At 43.2% G+C, this 20,807-nt stretch overlaps 2 protein-coding genes across 7 annotated transcripts; one reads left to right on the forward strand and one right to left on the reverse strand.

Annotated features, from left to right (window-relative positions):
• Nucleotides 1-1,918: 1,918 nt before the first annotated feature.
• Nucleotides 1,919-7,377, forward strand: smim15 (small integral membrane protein 15). 3 transcript variants are annotated; one of them, XM_069138493.1, is made up of 3 exons: nucleotides 1,919-2,015; nucleotides 4,029-4,295; nucleotides 4,372-7,377. In XM_069138493.1, the coding sequence occupies exon 2, from the start codon at nucleotides 4,060-4,062 to the stop codon at nucleotides 4,282-4,284; it is 225 nt and encodes a 74-aa protein (XP_068994594.1). In that variant the 5' UTR covers nucleotides 1,919-2,015; nucleotides 4,029-4,059; the 3' UTR covers nucleotides 4,285-4,295; nucleotides 4,372-7,377. The 3 variants fall into 3 exon arrangements, with proteins under 3 accessions (XP_068994594.1, XP_068994593.1, XP_068994592.1); XM_069138492.1 differs by having other exon boundaries at nucleotides 4,029-4,288; XM_069138491.1 differs by having other exon boundaries at nucleotides 4,029-7,377.
• Nucleotides 4,751-20,800, reverse strand: ndufaf2 (NADH:ubiquinone oxidoreductase complex assembly factor 2). 4 transcript variants are annotated; one of them, XM_069138488.1, is made up of 5 exons: nucleotides 20,609-20,693; nucleotides 13,810-13,910; nucleotides 10,793-10,882; nucleotides 9,732-9,772; nucleotides 4,751-7,796 (listed from the first exon to the last, which is right to left on the reverse strand). In XM_069138488.1, exons 2-5 carry the CDS (start codon nucleotides 13,841-13,843, stop codon nucleotides 7,554-7,556), a joined length of 408 nt encoding a protein of 135 aa, XP_068994589.1. In that variant the 5' UTR covers nucleotides 13,844-13,910; nucleotides 20,609-20,693; the 3' UTR covers nucleotides 4,751-7,553. The 4 variants fall into 4 exon arrangements, with proteins under 4 accessions (XP_068994589.1, XP_068994591.1, XP_068994588.1 ...); XM_069138490.1 differs by lacking the exon at nucleotides 20,609-20,693 and adding an exon at nucleotides 14,912-15,137; XM_069138487.1 differs by lacking the exon at nucleotides 13,810-13,910 and having other exon boundaries at nucleotides 20,609-20,800.
• Between the last annotated feature and the right edge of the window lie 7 nt (nucleotides 20,801-20,807).

A 20,807-nucleotide genomic window follows, 5' to 3' on the forward strand; every position in this document is an offset into this window, starting at 1 on the left:
TTATGGTCCCCCACCCTGTCTGTTGATAGTTCCATAGCTGTGTCATGAGAAGGGGGCCCACTTCTGTAGGAGTAAAATACTCATCAGGGGTTAGGGTGTGGCTGCCTTGCCCATGCACCCCCCTGGATCTCCCTGCCCGATGAGACACAGCAGAAGTTAATAATTATAAGCATGTCATAAAAAGGAAAACCATCAGGTTGTGGATGTTTTTTCTAAATTGTCTATACAAGTTAAACAAAACTATGCTGGTAAACCAGAGTGTGTGTGTTTGCAATGTGTTTGTCCGCTGCATGTGTTCCCAGCTGCCCCGCTCCTTCCTCTGTGAGTAGGTCTAAAAGGCTGGCCTTTGAACTACTCTGAAAGTGATCCATGCCGTATGGACAGAGCAGATGTGGTCTAACCTGATTTGGTTTCAATACTTCCCCACAGGAAGTTCACAAAGCCAGCAGGTCCTCCTTTGTTATGTTAGTCATCTTTCTCAGAGGGCCAGAAGAGCCTTGTGCTTCTTCTTTTTTTTTTTTTGCACAGTTATTGCCTGATTATTTGCTTTATTCTTCAGACAGAGCAGTTCCACATATGATCAGAAGTTTCAGCTGCAGCTAGATGTCATCCGATTCTGTATCCAGTAACAAAGTAGACTACAATGTGTTCTTTAATTCTTCACTTATAAACTCAATCTTTGACTTCAATCAATATCTGTCATTCATTGTTCCAGCAGGAATGTCGTCACATGTCTTTTGTAAAAATTTGTATCATTTATCAAGCACATGGTTTCACTTACAAATACCAAGTGTTTTATTTAATTTCACTGGATTTTAACTTTGGGCTTTGGCTTTGACTCCAGAATAATTTAGAGTATGACTCACATTTTACATTTGTTTTTCAGCTCACCTTGCCACATGTTCATGTCCCTTAATAATAGGCATACGTATGGGCTACTAAGAAGAATAAAATAAGTATAATATCAACAACAATAAACACAGACTTTTGTGTTTCCTATTACTGCTGCTTTCAACCACTGTTTTTTTTTGCATGTATAATGTTTACAACATTATTTGGATGTTTTTTTAAAACTCTCTGGTCAGTTCCTGTCAATATGTTTAAAGTTATACTGATGCGCACAGGACTTCCTTAGGGTTACTATCAAAATACATGAACTATTACGTAATTTGAAGTTTTCTTGCAGGTTATTTGTCACATTGCTAAAACCCCTAAATTGTGTGAGCCTCACAATTTTAAGCATCCAGGCAGTTACTTTAAAACAAAGTCAATCACATTAACCTGACATTAAAAAAAAAAAAAGAAAGACTAATGGTACTTCGAAACTCACCGAAGAGGAAAACTCGTGTGACTTTATATCATTTTCAGTGCTTTTTGATTTTCACCCGTATTTCAATGGTTTAAAAAAAAAAAAAGGTCCAATACTGAAGGACTACATCTCCCGTAGGTTGAGGTATACGTCATATCCAATCACGCGCAAGTACTTATGCAGCGTTCAAGTTACATCGAACTAACAGTAATTTCGAACATCTACAATGGGAAGAACGTTCATGAATTTCCGACACCGGCGATACCTTCACTTGGTAAAAAAAAAAATAACTTTAGATATGTCAACACACTGTTGGCAAAATGGCTCCAAATACGCATGAAAGCGATTCAACTAATTTTACAGGAGCTCAAATTTGTGTATATCCGGTTTCATTTGGCAGCGAACAGCTACAGATACACAACACAACAAAGGCAGCTAAACTTAGGCTCTTTGTGCGTCGTGAGTCTGGCTAAAATATTAGTGCTAAGGGGGGAATTGCTTCGGAAGAGCGCACGAATCCTGCCAAATCTAAAAAAAAATAAAAATAAATAAATTTAAAAAAATAAAGCGTTTTATTTTATTTTTTCCCATTTTGTCGATTCCACTTGAATGCGTCATTGTTTAGGACCACACCAGTTACACTTCCCGGAACAGGGAGGAGCTGCTGGTTATCATCGCGGATACAAACACAAATACCTGCACTGTGGTAAGATTAATCACGATTCATAGCGCGGTTTTTTTGTTTTTTTTACCACCACTAACTAATTTGAAAACATAAATTCGTTGTTTTTGTTGTGATCGCGTTCACAGCTGTGGTTGTTGTCGGCCTGTTTAGCCGAAGAGTCCTTGTTCCCCGCTCCTGAAAGTTAGGCCGTTATGGATGGGCGGGTTTTTTTTTTTTTTTTTTATAGCGTTACCAGAAATATAACTAAAATCTTTTCATCTCGGCAATCAAATGTTAATACGAGCTCAAGTTGTTCCCTGAAATGGTTTACGTTGAATGGCGGCGGCGCGAATAAAGGAGGATTTATATATCCGTGGAAACGTTTAGCGTGCGCTAGCGAGCTGATGCTAGTTAGCCAGTGGTCACTGGCGGTTTACGTTGGTCGGACAGATGGACGGACAGACAAACAAACAAACAAACAAACAAACAAACAATAACTCACGTTAAAATGCGCGTCAAAACCTTTCGAAATGTAATATCTTGGTTCACTTCAGCAAGTTCAATTGGAGTGAACTAACCAGACTGAACGTGTATAATGGATCCTGTCACTGTTGTTTGTTTTCGGTGTTGTTGTTGTTGTTGTTGTGTTGTTGTTGTGACCTTTATTAACCAGCTGGTGAGTCAGATTTGTATTTTCCCAGTCGGAGATAATTGAGAGGTACACCTTGAACATCGCCTCGGATGGCTCCAGTTATATTTCAGTCGTATCAAACACACAGTTGGACTTTCCTTAGTCTTGGCTTTGACGATGTTTTTTTTTTATTATTATTCAAGCAGATCAGAGTAAAATTAATTAATGTATACTGTTGCTGTTTTTTTAATGTGAAATGAGCCCGGATTTAAAATGCATACAGTGACCACCACCATGGAGTAAATAATAAGCACCGACAAGTGTTTTCTAACTTTTCTAACTCTTTGCATTTTTATTAAGGCTCTCAAAAAAAAAAACCTTCTTATGAGTGTAATGCATAAATTAATAGATACATTAAAAACGTCATCACTGCAGGTGCAGGAATCTCTGGTCTCTTGCCCGGTATTATTACAGAGTTACATGCATACGTAGTGTAAACAACAGTGCTGTTTGTGAGTGTGTGTGTGTGAGACCGAGACAGAAATAGAAATTGAATGATGGTTTAATGTAGGATTAAGACAGTGGCCTTAGCTTGTAAATATAATTCATTTTTCATAATTTTGAGGGCAGTTTTCGCCCCTCGATCGCAGTCTGAGATTACGTGAGGCATTTACGACCTTTGCCCTGCTAGATTTCCTGCACTGGCACTGAGTTTTAATAAAGGGGTTTTACTCAAAAGGAATTTCTTGTGGGTATGATTTTTAATTAGACATAAAATTATATATATATACCTAGAAAGGACATAAATGTATCATGTCAAACATTTGACCAAACTCTAAAGCTGTTTACAAAGTGTCATAAATGTTGAAAATCATTGAGGACGTTAGCTTTATGGCAGTACTGGATTTTTCTTCTTGCATCGTTGCGAGGAAGTACCTCATCTTGTCAGGCATTTAAAATGGCTGATTAGCCACAAATGTTATGTACATCTTGTTTGAGGTCACAACTAATAATCTATCCATTTATTTTTTAAGATAAAAAAAACAACAACCAAAGACTATAGAAAGATATAAAAGACCAACCAAGCCTTACATCTTAGAAGCTTGAAGCAGTGTTTGTTATTGTTTTTATTGTTTAAGTATTTTTCCTTAAACTGTTGATTATACATTATCTGGCATTTGGCTTTTTCGATCACTGGTCTGGTTGTTTATTTTATTAACTATTTCTCATTCATTTTTCCAGTAAATGTACTTTTTCAATTGTGCATCATTGACAACACGTTTCTGAAATGGCATACACTGGTAAAGTAGATCCATCAAGATTACTTCTCTTCTAATTATAGGTAGAAGGTACTAGGATTTTTTTCTTTTTCTTTACATGTACAGTTCTTGCTATTTACAGCTTTCTCTGTGGTACTCTTTTAGGTTCAGTTAAGCGCCATCGTTGCTGAACAGGATGATTGACGTTCGGGGATGGGCGGAGTATGTGGTGGAGTGGGCTGCCAAAGACCCCTACGGTTTCCTCACCACTGTCATCCTGGCTCTCACTCCTCTCTTCATTGCCAGTGCACTGCTGTCCTGGAAACTGGCCAAGATGATCGAGGCACGAGACCGCGAACAGAAGAAAAAGCAGAAACGTCAGGAGAACATAGCCAAGGCCAAGAGGACCAAGAAAGACTGAGCCTGTGAGGGGTAGGATGAGGATTTAACATCACGCTCACAGCCCTCCGTATTCCAAATAATGACACGGTGCCCTTCCTTGTCCCAGCCCGACCGTCAGCACAGGGCCACCACGCCTCGTGTCCGGGGTAGGAGGAGGGACGCTGGCCCCGCAGACCTAACAGTGCTGAGATGGACAGTACTGCCCGGAGGAGGCTTGTCCCAGTGGGACGTTGGTCAGCAGGAGCACAGTGGTCCTCTGTAGGATGATTTTATACAGAGACCTGCTGTTATATTGTGCAGCTGTTTCAACACCTTGCATTCCATTGGTAGCATCCCTGTTCTGCTGAAGTGACGATGTAATGAGCGTAATGGAACTTTCAGTCACTTGCGAGCTAACCAAATTATTATTTTCTGGTCAATAAAGTTTTCATGGTTGATAAGAAAACTTTCTCTTCATGCATTTGATACCAGACCGTTAGACAAAGTATAACAAGTGCTTTTAATTGAATTTACGCACAGAGTATTCACCCCACCAACACTGAACCGCAGTCTTTGTAATTAGGCTCCTACGTACTAATCAACAGAAAAGACTTTAATGTAACGTAAATATCTACATATAAATCAAAATTGCAGATGCAACAAGTGGATTTAACACTTGGGGTTAAACACTTGTCTGTCAGTTTCTAAGAAAACAAAATGCAGGATGAAGACAAAATAACATCCAAACAAGTCAGAATGATGAAAGAACATGATAGAGTAATCTTTGCAGTAGAGGAAGGTCAATCATAAAAAACAGAAAAATATTGACTTGAAGTGCGTGAAGCAGGGTTATTTGTCGCAGTTTAATTTTATGCAAATATTTAAATTGGGTTTTACATAATTTTTTCTTTATTTAGATACATTTGCAAAGATTTTTGTTCAGTTTAATAGTCTTATCTGTTTATTAGTATTAAAAAAATACTTTGAGGTAGGTAGTGAAGGTACATTATGAGCCCGTAAAGAAACAGTGAAAAGTGAACAAATACTTTAGTATATCTGTCTCTCCTTCTCTTTGTCATGCAGTTTTATTCAACCCTATGGTCTGAGATTTGTCATTTCTTGAGAACATTTTTTAAAATGTACAGTGCATCCGGAAAATATTCACAGCGCTTCACTTTTTCCACATTTTGTTATGTTACAGCTTTATTCCAAAATTAATTAAATTCATTTTTTTCCTCAAAATTCTACACACAATACCCCATAATGACAAAGTGAAAAAAAATTGTTAAATTTTATTTCAAATCTATTAAAAATACAGAACGAAAATATAACACGTACATAAGTATTCACAGCCTTTGCTCAATACTTTGTTGAAGCACCTTTGGCAGCAATTACAGCCTCAAGTCTTTTTGAGTATGATGCTACAAGCTTGGCACCTATTTTTGGACAGTTTCTCCCATTCTTCTTTGCAGGACCTCTCAAGCTCCATCAGGTCGGATGGGGAGCGTCGGTGCACAGCCATTTTCAGATCTCTCCAGAGATGTTTAATCAGGTTCAAGTCTGGGCTCTGGCTGGGCCACTCAAGGACATTCACAGAGTTGTCCCGAAGCCACTCCTTTGTTATCTTGGCTGTGTGCTTCGGGTCATTGTCCTGTTGGAAGATGAACCTTCGCCCCAGTCTGAGGTCCAGAGCGCTCTGGAGCAGGTTTTCATCAAGGATGTCTCTGTACATTGCTGCATTCATCTTTCTCTCCATCCTGACTAGTCTTCCAGTTCCTGCCGCTGAAAAACATCCCCACAGCATGATGCTGCCACCACCATGCTTCACTGTAGGGATGGTATTGGCCAGGTGATGAGCGGTGCCTGGTTTCCTCCAGACATGACGCTTGGCATTGAGGCCAAAGAGTTCAATCTTTGTTTCATCAGACCAGAGAATTTTGTTTCTCGTGGTCTGAGAGTCCTTCAGGTGCCTTTTGTCAAACTCCAGGCGGACTGTCATGTGCCTTTTACTGAGGAGTGGCTTCCGTCTGGTCACTCTACCATACAGGCCTGCTTGGCGGAGTGCTGCAGAGATGGTTGTCCTTCTGGAAGGTTCTCCTCTCTTCTCAGAGCAACGTTGGAGCTCTGTCAGAGTGACCATCGGGTTCTTGGTCACCTCCCTGACTGAGGCCCTTCTACCCCGATCGCTCAGTCTGGCTGGGCGGCCAACTCTAGGAAGAGTCCTGGTGGTTCCAAACTTCTTCCATTTACAGATGATGGAGGCCACTGTGCTCATTGGGACCTTATATAGACGGTGTGTGTCTTTCCAAATCATGTCCAATCAACTGAATTTCCCACAGGTGGACTCCAATCAAGTTGTAGAAACATCTCAAGGATGATCAGTGGAAACAGGATGCACGTGAGCTCAATTTTGAGTGTCATGGCAAAGACTGAATACTTATATACATGTGATTTCTTTCATTTTTTATTTTTAATAGATTTGCAAAAAATTCTAAAAAGCTTTTTTCACATTATCATTATGGGGTATTGTGTGTAGAATTTTGAGGAAAAAAAATGAATTTAATCCATTTTGGAATAATGCTGTAACAACAAAATGTGGAAAAACTGAAGTGCCGCGAATACTTTCCGGATGCACTGTATATTCAACTCCAGGTCACGCTGCTTTTTTAGCAAGTTTCTGGCCTGATAACTTATTTCAGTAACTCTGACCATCATGCACTCTGGCAAAAGAAGGATTTCTTACTGGGGATCAATTCACTGTAACAGCAATCATAGTGGCCACCATCTCCCTGATAAACAAAAGCATTAACGCAGTAATTAATGTAACTACAGTTACATTTTATTACATTTAATAAAAAAACAATTTCAAACAGTATCCTTTAAATGTGGAGTTGTACTGACTGACAACCATTCACAATTTCAGTTTGTCTTCATTAACGGACCTTTCAGCCTCATGAGATTATTGTCGTCGCTAGAAGTCAGCTTCAAGATGACTGATGGATGTTGTCTTGTGTATATAATTTTTATATCATATACACAGACAGGGAAAGTAGGAACCTTTTTATAATGTGATGAAGTCCAATAAAACAGCCTTGAAATAAACACATCCTCTGCAGATGAGTGGATCAAACTAGTCATTTCTGAGGTCATAGTTTATAGAGTTGTTGACATGGAGTTTCTGATATTAAATTTCAGGTAAAGGTAGATATCATTTCACAAACACCGTTTTTTTTTTGTTGCTATTGCAGGGCCTTTCTTGAGGATTGTATTACATTATACCACAGTCTCAGTCTATGTGGATGTGCCGGTCTATTTCTTGGAAGTGGGCATCCAGGAGCCAGGCTGGAACGTGTTTGCCGTGCTGCTCGGCTCTTCGCTGACCTCCTGCTTGCCGAAGCTGGTGGTGGCTGCATGGCCTTTGGCCACAGTCTTTGCAGGAGTTGCCACCAGACCTTCCGCGTACTCCTTAGCCTGTAGAGACAGATCTTTCTCCTCCAGCTCTTTGGCCTTCACCTTGATCTGGTCCCTGTTGACCTCATTCTTCAGCAGCTCCTGTAAAATACACAGACAAACGTGCAATTCAGGGTTTCTGCAGTGAACTCGGCAGTTTTTCCAAGACCTCACAGAACGCAATTCAATACTCTTTTCTTTTACTGTCACTGAATGATGGAAAACCCATAAGGCCTCCAAGTACATTAATGTATTGGACATTCATATCATATTCTTACTTCTCAGCTATATATAACAATATTTTTGCAGATACTCTGATATTACGTTGTAGTCTGTGATACCATCTATATAAACATTGAGCATTGTGGGCGGGTAATATGAAAAAAAAAAGAAGTCCTGTACATGCTCAAATATAATTTTAAATCATTCCTGATGTTTAAACAAGGATAATTTTTTTCTGCATTTAAAAAAAAAAAAAAAAACTTTTTTTTTTCAATTATAGTAAATACCAGACAAATCCAAATTCACATAGATGTAAAAATCCTATAAAATATTCAACGATCTTCACGGTCAATGATATTCAATGAGCTTGTTAGTTTCCAACACTTCCCATTATGGCTTCTTGGTTATATTAAAGGCACTACTACCACAGTATAGCCAGTACAGCACAGTCATGTCCACCCCTGCTGGACTTCAGCTCATCTGCTGAGGCGCGTGGTCAACGCGGCAGTTTCCTGAAAATGTTTGAAAATGGAGTGTGACCACAAGATTACTTGCTTGAACCTCCAAACTGTGCTGCAAAACTGAAGCCGTGATAATTTCCACTCCTCTGTTTTGTCTTCGAGCATCAGCTGCTCACTAGTCAAAAGCAGAGGAGAAAAGAAGTGAGGCTGGGGAGCTTCCAGGAACAAATGTGTGGACCTGGCGAGTATGAAGTAGGGCATTCACCAGAAAAAACAACAAACGTGTTCAATTCACCTATATTGGTCCAATGTTTAAAAATGTAGCACTTGGAAGAGATTGGTAAGCTAACATGACAGGAGGCATTCACAACATCAACAACCGTTCCAACTGGTGAAAACTATTCTAAACTGAACTCAGTCCACTGGTGGAACAGTTACCCACTTGAGCCACAGCAAGTGTCCAGTGATGTTAGCCTCTCCCTCGCACTGGGAGCCAAAAAGGAAGGGAGGACTGGGCATAATGCTGTTGTGTGCTGGCAAAACTGAAGGACTGGAAAAGAGAGGGGAGAGCAGTGGCCAAAAAGCCCTGCTTTGGGGAGGGAGACAAACATACTGAGCTGCTTTTCCAGCCTGTTAATGACAGGATTTAATCCAATCAATTTATGTCGGCTTGGACCAGGAAGAGAGGGAGCGTGACAAGGGGTAGGGTAATGTGCTGGGAGTGAAGCCTTGGCCACATCAACACTGTCCAGCTGTCGATGGCAGCTATTGGGCAGACGCAAGGCAGAAAATTGGAAGAGAATGTTCTGGCACTGGAGGTAGGGGATGGCATTGGCTACTGGCAGGGAGCGAGGACAGAGAGATAGAAAGAGTGCCTGGGTATCGGCCTTCCAAGGGATTTCCTATAGACCCAAATTTCACCGGCCAAATAATTTCCAGCATTCTCACATTTAAAGAGCAATAAACCCAGTGAGAGGTACACGGGGAGGGGGGGGGACTGCACTCCTTCACCATTTCCCATCTTAGAGACTGCCAGAAATAAAACACAAAAAGCCGAGATGCAGGCTTCTGCTGGAAAAAAAAAAAAAAGAAAGTAAACTAGGACATGGTGTCAGTGAGCCCCCTTGTTCGGAGGCTGTTTTTGCTCTCAGTCTCGCCATCAATGCGCTTCAGCTGCTGTTTATTTTAACACCTGTCCCCCAAAGTTCCTGGATTCAGTTCGAAACTGTAAGATAAAACAAATCAAAGCCTTTCCATCTTTGCTTCTTTCCCTCCCTTGTAACCAGCCCCCCAGAGTCCAACCATCAGCACAGCAGGGAGGTTTGAGGAGGGGGGGCGGGGGGGTGGGGCCTACCTCGACGGAGGGGGGCTTCTTCCGTCTGCCTCGGATCCAAGCTGGAGGAGAGAGGAGGGAAAAAAAAAAAAAAAGAAGAAGAGTGAGAACACCCACACAAACATACGCAGCACAAACAAAACCTGCAGTCATATTTAAAGGCTGCAGCTATGGCATCACTGAGTTTTAGGGCACTACGGTAGCTCAGTGTAACTACTGAGTAACCAAGATAGCTAGGGGAGCATATCCAGGTTTTTTTGTTGTTGTTGTTGTTTTGATTCATTTCACTTAGCAAACTATAGGGAAAACATGCAGAGCAATACACACGGTAAACTCGGAACATTAATACTGCTTTAGTCGAGGTAGAGCAGTGCCACCGAGTGCTGCGTCTCAGAAGACAAGAGTGTGGATGTGCTCTGATCTTTGAATTTGAAAGTACACACTCTATCATTCTTCATCAATACCTCTGTCCTTCTTTTTCCTCCTGAGTAGAACTGTATCTGTCTGTCATCTTTTTTTCTTTTTTTTTAACTCTTTTTAAGAAGCTCTATTTTGGCTCAGCTGGCTGCACAGCAGAGCAGGTTAAAGGGAGCCAGAGAAAGAGAGAGAGAGAGAGATTTTCTAACTCTTCCTCCAGCTAGCACAGGGATTCTGGGCCTCTTTTATCCCCTTCTTATTTGCATCCTGATGAAAATGCATGAGGGATGGGGCGAAGCAGGATGAGGGGTTTAAGGTGGATAAAGCCGGTCTGAGACAGAGGGAACAGTTTGTATCCAGTTGTAAGAATTTTGAAACACTATTTTATGGTACGGTTGTATAACACCAGCAGAAGGCATCTTTGATAAACTCATGAATACGCTTTTCCCAGCCCCCATCCCATCTTGCAGTATGAAAAAAAAAAAAAAAAAAAAAGAAGGATGGATTAGCCAAGGCCCCAAAAGATACAGCCGTGAATTTGTCATTCCATTTTATTTGTGCAGCACTTTGTGTACTCTGCTGGATAGCTCTTTTGTTTACACAGACATTTATCCATGTTAGTGATAGTTAAAGTATGTAACAGTGATGCTGCAGCCCAGACTTACCATCCCACTCCATCGGAATGCTGCCTTCCATGTATTCGTATTCGGTCGGATTGGCTGCCACTACCATCCGCTTGGCACGGACAGGCCTTCCTGGGGAAAGGAAAAAAAAAAAAAAAAAAAAAAGACAGCAAGTGGAAGCGAGAGTAAGATAGAGATGCTCAACAATGATGCATATAAAATTCGAAGGAATACAAACAAACACAAAGAGGCGCAGACACAATGCTCTGTGTCTCCAGCTCGCACAGACACAGACAGACGCACAGACACACAAATACACAGAGGGATGACAGTGCGGTGACAGGCCATGGATGATTACCTCGTGGCCCTCGGGCCCTTCTCCTCAGATCTCGCTGAGTGGCTCCAAATCTGGGCTAAGCCTTTATGCAAATCAGGCTCCCTTTAACCCAACCAACCACAGCCCCCCCTCACCGACAACCTCTTCCAATCACAGTGCTCCGGCTAACAATGCCCACCAAAATCAACATCAAGCCGAGCAGGAGACAAAAGAGGTCAGATATCACAGAGAACAGGAGAGGCACGAGCTGCGTGGAATATTAAGTGCTCCTTTCCCTATCTGTATACAGCACGACGCTCGCTAGCAGCAAGGCCACCGCCAATTATTTTGGTCAAATCTGCTGATTAGACAAGTTTGGCTGGCACACAATGACATGGAGACCAAGGCAGAAGAGGGAGGGGGGGGGGGTGATTGAGGACGATATAGACAGAATAAGAGAGAGCAACAACAACAACAAAAAAGACCCAGTTGAATTGCGTCTTTGTGTGGTGCTACAGAGCTGCATACAGTAATAACGAGTGCTGTGTTTCCATAGTTTCTCCTCACAGGTAGCCGGATGTCTATCCATCGCCTCCATCCCTCTGAGAAATGATGAGGCAAGGAGGGAGAGGGAGAGGGAGAGAGAGAGAGAGAGAGAGAGAGAGTGATGATGCATGGCAAACATGGCTAGGAGAGAAATAGATGGGCAAGGAAAACAACACGCTCCAAAACACAGACAATCTGTCAGGATTCCATCACAGTTTCGCCGCAGCTGACTGGACATGGACAAATGGAGGCAACCACCTCCATGCACGCTGCAGACTCATGGCCTTAATGTTTACTTCAGCCATAACAGATAGGCATGGCACTGGGATGGATGAGTGATGGCACTTGGAAAAATGGCTTCAGTGTGGGCTGTGCAGTTGCTCCGCTCGCGTTTCCCCCAACTGAAAATGTATTTGTTTGGGTTTTTAATTTCAATGAAGAGCATTTTTCATACATGTGCTGTTCTGTAATTATGTCTTGTGAGGATGACTCCTTTCCATACTTTATCCAGCCTATATAGTAATCAGGTCAGCTAATTAGGCTAGTATTGCTTTGGTTCTGCTTTGGTTCCCACTAGATTGTCACTATAGGGCCTCACAGGCTGCAGCTCTGCAGCTTTAGTTTTGCGATATCCAGGTCTGACAAAACACCGCATTCTCTCAGCTTATCAACGTGTACAACACATGACATGATCCTCGCATTTGTTTGCGTCCATGCCTTAAAAATGTCTTCAGAGAAATTGTTTCCTAGAAACCCCCCCGCCCCCCTCGTGATAGCACAACAAAAACAGCTGCCAGCAAACAACAGGCTGCGTTCTCTAGGCAATACTAACAAATACATTTAACAGGTATGCTAATTATAAGTAGATCACATCCATATTTGCATTGGGTGTGGGTGGCAGCAGACTAAAATGGCACAATTATATTACAGTCCCCACAAGCAATGTGCTTAGCTACAGCTAATGGCTGGCTAATAAGCATAAAGAGAGGCACCTACTTTTTCTCTCCATCTCTCTCTGCTCGGGTTGCATTTCTGCTCTCTGTCACACTCCAACGTGGCTCTCCTCTTGTCTTGTTGCTTTTGCAGCATGACTAAACCCCTTCCACAACAGCTTTTATCCTTGGATTTGAATAACGACTACAGTATGTACATATATTTATGAAACACGACTGATCCTCCCACCACATACACATTGGGAGGAGGCTTGTCAGTCTGACTGGGGTGAATCTGGCTCTCTGGGTAATCTCTGATGTGGGACAACTATGGATAAAACAAACCTACAGGCCAAGGCTATACTTTTACAACAAAAGCACAAAGGAAACACAGAAGTTCTCTAAAAGCAGCTAATTATCTCCTCACACGAGCTGATGGAAGACTTGGCAGTGTAAGAATTGGGTTTATTAAAGAATGAAATTACTCCACATAGGCCGACTCTACACTTAATGTAGCATAACAGAATTGGCTGGCCAAGCACATTTTTTTTGCATAGTGATTTCTCACCTCAAGGGGCTGCCTGCAACTAACAATTACCATAATTACCAGTTAATCTATAGATATATACTGTATGAATTAAGTGTTCCTTACTTTTCACATCAACAAGCAACCTAACGGAGCACAAACACAGAAAATGCACACAAAGACAGGCATTAGAGCACCGACAGATTATTTTTTAATGAACTGATTAATCTTTAAAATGACAACAAATAATAACAAAGGTCTGTCAGAAGTTATCAGACCTATAATGATGCCTTAACATGTATTTATAAATCCAAAGTAATTTGCTACAACAGTATAGAATGTGGAAAACTAATAAGCATTTCAAATGTAACAGCTGTTGCAAGTAAATATTACAGATGTTCAAAAGTCAAAACAAGAAAGTTGATGAAACGGTCTATCGCACATTACTGGGGTCCATCCCAACATCTTAAAAGTCCAGTGAAGTCAGACTTCATTTATTTGTTATTTACTATATGTACCTTGAAAAACACAAATTTGAGTCAACGTGCAACAAAGTTAGTTTCTTTGTATACCTAAAAATGTCAAAAGCCACAAGTATTCACTTCCCAATTGTTTGCTTCCAATTGAAATGTAGGAATGCAATAACATCTTCACATTAGGGAAGATTTAACCTGCAAATGTTTTGTATTTTTCTTGAAAAAGTTCAGCCACAAAGCTGATTATCACTGCAGTTACTCACTCACTGAATCATACGGCCTTAATGGTAGCTTCATATACACTTCAGGGTGTAAGCTGTCCTTCGACTTCACAGTTCAGATGTGCACCCTCATTCTCCCCCACCTTGAGAGAGAGAGAAAGAGAGGTATGAAGGGTGTTGGGAGCTCTCGATCTCAGCGGGCCCCCTTGTGACAGGTCGGCCTTCTCATCACTCACTAGGGGAAACCTACTTACCACACACACACACACACACACACACACACACACACACACACACACACACACACACAACTGGCTAGAGAGCAGGCAGATTAACCTGAGGGACAGGAGCGAGGACACTGCCTCTTACCGTGAAGGACAAACGCAGCACTGCGTTGGGGAGGGGGAGGGGCCAGCGGCAGGAGGAATGAAATCCCAGTGCATAAATATTCATGAGCCATCTCACCTGTCTGAGCGCGACTCATCTGTGAGCCTAGCTGTGGAACCAGGGGCGGGGGGCTGGGGAGGCGAGGGGAGAGGAGGGGTGAGGAGAGGAAAGGAAGGAAGGGAGGAGACAGAGAAGCAGGGATGGGTGAGGGGTTCCCGTGGCAGCAGCGCTTCAATCCTTACCATTCGTTAAAATAAGACATGATGCGCTCCAAGGGCTGCTCTTTGAACCCTGAACACACCCCGCTAAACTCCATCACCTGCTTCAACACACACACACACACGCACACACACACGCGCACACACACACACACTCTCACAAAACCCCCAACTTCACACATCAGCTCCCAGGTGAGTACTGCTGAGAGCGACCTGAGAGGTTTTTCACCTCCACAATGTCATTCCGGGCATCTTGTGCCGTCTCTTTCTCCGTGTGATTTTCCTCCTGCACTCTGTTTTTTCTTGTCGACACAGATGTCAGAGGGAAACACACTTTGATTAGCAACATCCCAGAAAAGGAGAGTCCTCAAAACTCAAGACAGGACACAAACTGAATGAGCCCTCTGCATCTGACCCTCAGCTGTTGGTCTCATGCTTCAGACCATCAACACGGACGTCTAGGAAAAGAAAACCCCCCATGTTCACTTGTCTCTGAACAGATTGCAAAGTAGACCAAACTGCAACAGCATGACATTCACCTCTCAGCAGAGAGCAGCCTTCTCCGTCTTCATGTTTGTGCGAGGTGAAGCAGCAAGATTTAGGCCCGACACGGTGGTGGAACGAAAAGCAGCGAGTCCATCAGCCTGGACTGAGCCTGGTTTATTCCTCTCCAGCTGAGCTGTGTGCTGGAGAGGGATGAGGGACCAATGCCGTACATCGTAATGGACGGCTTTATGAAGATGGAGTGATCCGATAAGCATCAGTGATACAAGGGCAAACAGGTACCGATATGGACACTCCCTCCAGCCACCCCCTCTCTCTCCCTCCAATCTCTTTTCCTAGATGAGAAAAAAAAATAAAAAAAAATGGAGGGGATGTGTGAGGCCTATGTAACCATGGTTACCCATTAGCCAAGAGCCTGGTGATGCAGGATGAGGTTTAGAGGGAAAAGGCCAGTCGTTGTTTTGCATCAGTTCTGGTGAGAGGAGGGGCTTCGGCATAAAGTAGGCCTGCTGCTTCTGCTGCTGTTCGGTTTTATTCAGCCCTCATTCTGTTTGTCCCTGTTGCTGTCGATCCCGCTGAGGCTTGAGCGACTCACGGCAGAACAGAGGAGAATAATTCATATCGGAGTAATAACACGCTGAAATGAACACTTTGATTTCTCCAGTGTGCTACTTTTAACAAAACTCAGGCATACTTAAGGGTGGAGGAGATACTTCAGCCCCCTGAGCCTACGACCACCCATTATCTTGAAGTCTCCACCCTGCCCTCAGAAGAGGACCATGGTAATCCAGGAAGTTACTGTCCTTTATAAGGCTGTGGAACAGTGTGGAGCAGCAGACTCCTCTGAGGCCCACGCATCTGATGACCATACACCTTGCTGTCCACCCCTTTCTATTCACCTCCATCACTCCCATACAACCCCCTTCCTTTTCCCTCCATTGCACCTTGAGCCCCCCCCTCTCTCCATTAACCTATCTCCACCTTCTCTCTCTCTCCCCCTCTATCTGTCTGCCTGATCCACCCACTCATTTCACCCTCTTTCTGTCAGAAACCCTCCTTTCACTTTTACTATCCCCCCCCCCCCCCACACACACCCCACTCTATAATTTCACCCCATATGTCAGCATCCCCTTTGTTCTTTGTCACTCACTTTCTGTACCCCACCTTCTTCTCCACCCTCTGTGAGTCTCCCTCGGCCTTATCACATCCTTCCTTATTCCTTGCCTTATTTCTCTCTGCCTGTCTGCTTTATTAAAATATTCTGAATTGAATAAGCAGCGGCAGGCTCCAGGAGATGTCTGCTCCTGTGCTGGGCCTGTCTGTCAGTCTTCCAGGGTTCAGTTTCTGACCGACAAAGAGCCCAGAGGTGTCAAAACATCTCTCTTGCTATCTGACCAAACAGAAAACGCCTTGGACGTGAATCACATCTCAGGCCAACTGGAAAATGGATTTGATTAACTTGTTGTCTTCCTTCCTTCTGTTAGCGTCATCAACTGTGCACCATTGCTAGTCAAACAACAAACAACAAAAATTAATATTCAGACTGAACGTATACACGGGTCTACTGTGGATAGCCAGTGTTTAATGGACCTGCAAACTGCTCTAACCACTGACATTGGATCCAGGCCCATTTGAAATTTTCTGCCATTGAAAATAAATGTGCCCATCTCTCATTTTCAGCATCTATCTTTTCAAATGCCTTTTTAATGAAGTAGTTAAGGCACTCCGTGATGTACCGGCAGATACACATACAAATACGCACTTGGCATCCAGCAAACAGCAATATGAGCAAAATCCTATAATGATTCTAGAATGAATCCTTCATTTAAACCCCCATGCATTGCAAAGCTGCTGATCTATTAGCATGATTTACTGTAGCGGCTCTGGACATAGCCGTTCCATGGTAAACACCAACTTGGTGTCCTACTGTAGGATAGACCTTCCTTCATCACACCCTGGGGATGACTTGTGACAGAATAAACAGCCATTTGGACCCTCGTCGCTCTCCACTGCGACTCTTTTCTGTGGAAATATGCGGCTTGAATCAACGCTCTGATGACACACAGCCATCTGTTGTTGTGTTAAGTGTGTTAGGGCATGAAGTGGAGAGAAAACACACAACTGCAGATTTTTTTTTTTCTTAAAAAAGAAAAAGAAAAAAGAAAGCAGATACAAATGTGCACGCAAACACACAAGAGTGTGTCGTTGTCATGCCACATAAACACATGTACGCAATCACAGATGCACACACTAATGCAAAAGCACACACACATCCCTCACTCGGTCCCCAGAGTCGCCCATCCTGAAATAGCAGAACTGAGGCCTTTTCAGTTTTTCACTTCATAGAACAGAGCTGGGGAATCAAATAAATAATAGACAAAGAGAGAGGGATAGTGATAGGACGACAAGTCAATGCGTCTTTTCTCTGCAACAGCGTGGCACACCTCTGAAGAACCTCTGAATCTCTTCCATTCTCCACACAGTGGAGAGGACCAATAGATTAAAACTGCATGGCACACACTGCTAAAATGAATAGCGCTAAAAATACATCCTTTTCACCGAGACATGAAAGGAAACTGCCTTTCCCCTGTCCAGTATTGAGCAGCCATTGATTCCAAGACAAAGGCTACACCTCCTCAAAGAGGTAAGAAAAATAGCAATCATACAGGCAATTATTTTCAAATGTGCCTGCAGCGGCCGATAATGTCAGCGCGCCTCTCTTCCTAAATAAAGGGAGGGAAGGCAGGCGTCAAAGCTGCGGGCCCGCTGCTGAAGACGAATGGGCCCATCCACAGAATGCTTTGCTTTCATCTGGGCAGCATGACACGGCGCCCCATGCAGTGTGAGGCAGAGCTGGGCCTCGGGGACATAGAAGGAGAGGAGAATATAGATTCTCTATTCAGCTCTATGGAGACAACACCAAGGCAAAGACCTTCTAAGACCAGTGGCCAGATTGCCAGTGGCTCTCTTGTAGCCCTGCCACAGACAACAATCGCTGGGCCTCCTCAGCCTATAGCACAGTTCTCTCTATGAGGCCGCAGCTCACGGTAGGCCTTTATTGCTGGACCTTTTGTAAAGACAGAGACAGAGATTCTCTCCCTCTCTCTGTCTGTCTGTGTGTGTCTCTCTCTCTCTCTCTAGGCTTGTACTTCAGACCCAGGCCTTTTCATTTTGATGAGGAGCAGCATCGGAGGAGAGGGGGGTTCGAAAGCTCTCTGCTGGGTCTCGCCCTCCACACTGCTGAAATACTCCAGTGTTTTGAATAGAAATCTTCACTGGAGTTACATCAAAAGGAGGAAAATCCAGAGGCGGCAATAAAGGGGAGGGGCGAGGGAGGGCTAGGAGTATGCGAAGGCAAATAAAAAAGGGTAAGAAGCGGTTGTGGGAATCTGATAGGACAGATCCACATAAAGCAAAAAAGTTATTTCCTTTTTAGTTTTCTGTCAGAGCCACCATTAACATCCTATATTGTATGCAGCCTACCACGGGCTGTCAGAATTGCTCACGCCCCAGTTTTCTAGAGTTAACAGATTGAGAGAGGTAGAAAATGGGAGCAGCAAAGCATGGATAAAGGTAGAGAGGGATGGACTGAGTGCTGGGGATGGACAAATGAATAGATGAAGTAGGCAGAGAGAGAGAGACTCCTCATCCACTTCAACCACTACTCCTGCTGCAGTGGAAAGCCCTGCGGTCCATGCCTTAAGGCCCGGAGCCCACGCTTGGCCTATCAGTTTAAGATCAAAAAGAACTCGCTTTAGCAAGACATATGGACTGAATAATGCATCTGCTTTATTTCCACAAGGCTGGACGAGGTGAGCGGTAGACGCAAATTTGTGCCCCATGTATTTCTTCATGTTTGTTATGTATGCATATGTGAGTCTATGTACGTGCCTTTCTGGCGGTCATAACTGTGTTTGTTTGGAACCAGTTCCTCCACAAGCAAACTAGCCTCTCTGCATTGTCAGTCATTGTGACGAGAAAGTGAATACGGTAGCCTGTAGCGTGCGAGAAAATGGGCTTCTGTGATGTCTCATTTGAATAGTCTGACAGCCAGGGGGTGGAGGAGCAGCCTTGTAATGAATTATAAATACGAGGTGGGTGCGAGTTTCCACACAAACTGCTGAGAAAAGGTGAAGCACAAAGTCAAGTTCAGTCAGGAAGAAAGCCGGCTTGCAACCTGCCAGAGGTCGGTCCCTCTTCAGCAAAACAGAAAAAAAAAACTCAACAGCTTGGTTGCACTCGCTGAGAAAAGTAGCACTGGGTGTATTCACTGTATGATATCTATTCACCCTATGCTAGTGAAAGATAAACTTGATCCAGCTTGTATAATGTGGGACCAAGAGAGGGAGACAAACACAAGCATGGGATAAAAGGATTCCCAAAGCACTGCCGTCGACAGATTTCTGTAGATTACAGACACACAATATCTGGAAAGGGGGGGGGGGGGTACAGTAATTCTAGCAAAACCCAAACGGCCGAGGCTGTTAAGCAGCAGTATCCTGTCTTACGCAGACAAAGGTCTTGCTCTTTGACCTGTGATCCCTGACCTGTGACCTATCGTCTGCAGATGATGATTTAAGGCGGTAAAGAGAGGGGAACGTGGGATTCGTAGCCTGGAACAGCGAATGTGTTAGGCGAGGGAAAAACAGGCCTTCTGCACACTTAATTTATCAACATATTTTACCTAAAAAAAACAATGTAATGCTGTAGTGAAAACATTTCCCTTTGGATTAATAAAAGTAGCCATCCATCCATCTATGCATGCATCTATCTAATGTGCAGGTATCACACAATATCTAGAAACTTCCACAATGCACTTTTGTTGTCATTTGGTAAAAGTGAAAGTCAATTTTGCAGAATTTCCCCCTCTCACAAAAATCAAGTATGAAAAGCCTCCATGATAGTAGTCATTATCACGGCCTCCGCCTTCCTCCTGTTCAAGGTGCACCTCTAATTTACTGTTAGAAAGACAGGACAACTGAAGGACTCGCAGTAGGTAAGCCTGTCCATTTGAGTCTCCCAAGCCAACAAGCACGTCCTTGGCCTTCTAAACCAGAGACGGTGTGACTGGCATCCCACCGTGGATTAGCCTGACACAGTTCGACTGCTTGGCTTGAGCATTACGTACTGTAGCACCGCCACGTCTCAGTAGGTATGACCTCCTTACTAATCCTCATCACGGACAAGAAATCATTTCATCTCCAACAGGAGACTGTCAATGACTCTTGTCATTGACAGTCTGGGACAGTGGAGATGTCATAACCGCCTTCTGCCTCCTAAAAATCACTGAAACCTCAAAGCAGTGACTTGCATGTATGCGAAGAAATCTTTTTTTTTTTTTTAAACTCCTTAAAGTGTTGTTATTGAGACTGATGCTCCATCTACTGGCAATTTTATAACACTACAAGGGTGAAAGGGTTGAAAGGTAAAGTCGTATACAGAGCAGCATGTTGTAGGAAGAAAAGCGGTGGCACATCGATGCAAAAATAATTACTAGAAAAGCCGTATTGTGAAGTGTTACAGAACTCGGTATCAGATGCTAAAAAAAAAAAAAAAAAAAAAAAAAGAGGCTGCAACAGATTAGTTTGTGGTCGTGAATACAGCCACAACCCGAAGAAATGTCGTCAAAGACCCAATAAGTGTCTCACTATGACGTCATGTTTAATAGCCGCTCTTTGTCGTCATCTTCGCCGCTAAACGGATGTTTACGACTGTCCACCGTCTTTATTTACCTGTCCATGACTTCTGCTCTGGGATTAAGTAGTATTTATTGCCCAGATGATCGGTACCAACGTGCTCGCGTACTATCCCGAAGGTACGCCGAAGAACGCCAGAAATCCTGCTCATCTCCGCGGTGTCTCCCCGCTCCTCGTCACTTGGTTGTTTATGGAAGTGTTCGTGGGACCGGAAGAAGAATTAATAAACCCTTTT

The sequence above is a fragment of the Embiotoca jacksoni genome, unplaced genomic scaffold (assembly GCF_022577435.1).
Source record: "Embiotoca jacksoni isolate LCO1_2020_lvr unplaced genomic scaffold, fEmbJac1.0.p SCAF_8, whole genome shotgun sequence".
Lineage (NCBI taxonomy): Eukaryota > Metazoa > Chordata > Actinopteri > Embiotocidae > Embiotoca > Embiotoca jacksoni.

What these genes read in the sequence shown, in the direction of transcription:
- ndufaf2 (XM_069138487.1), bottom strand. Translation starts at nt 20,723, where the DNA reads ATGAGCAGGATTTCTGGCGTTCTTCGGCGTACCTTCGGGATAGTACGC. An exon ending in AGAGCAGAAGTCATGGACAG is followed by an intron (nt 10,883 to 20,608) that starts GTAAATAAAGAC and finishes TCCTTTCCCCAG; the next exon opens with GAAGGCCTGTCCGTGCCAAG. An exon ending in CATTCCGATGGAGTGGGATG is followed by an intron (nt 9,773 to 10,792) that starts GTAAGTCTGGGC and finishes TCTCTCCTCCAG; the next exon opens with CTTGGATCCGAGGCAGACGG.
- smim15 (XM_069138491.1), top strand. Translation starts at nt 4,060, where the DNA reads ATGATTGACGTTCGGGGATGGGCGGAGTATGTGGTGGAGTGGGCTGCC.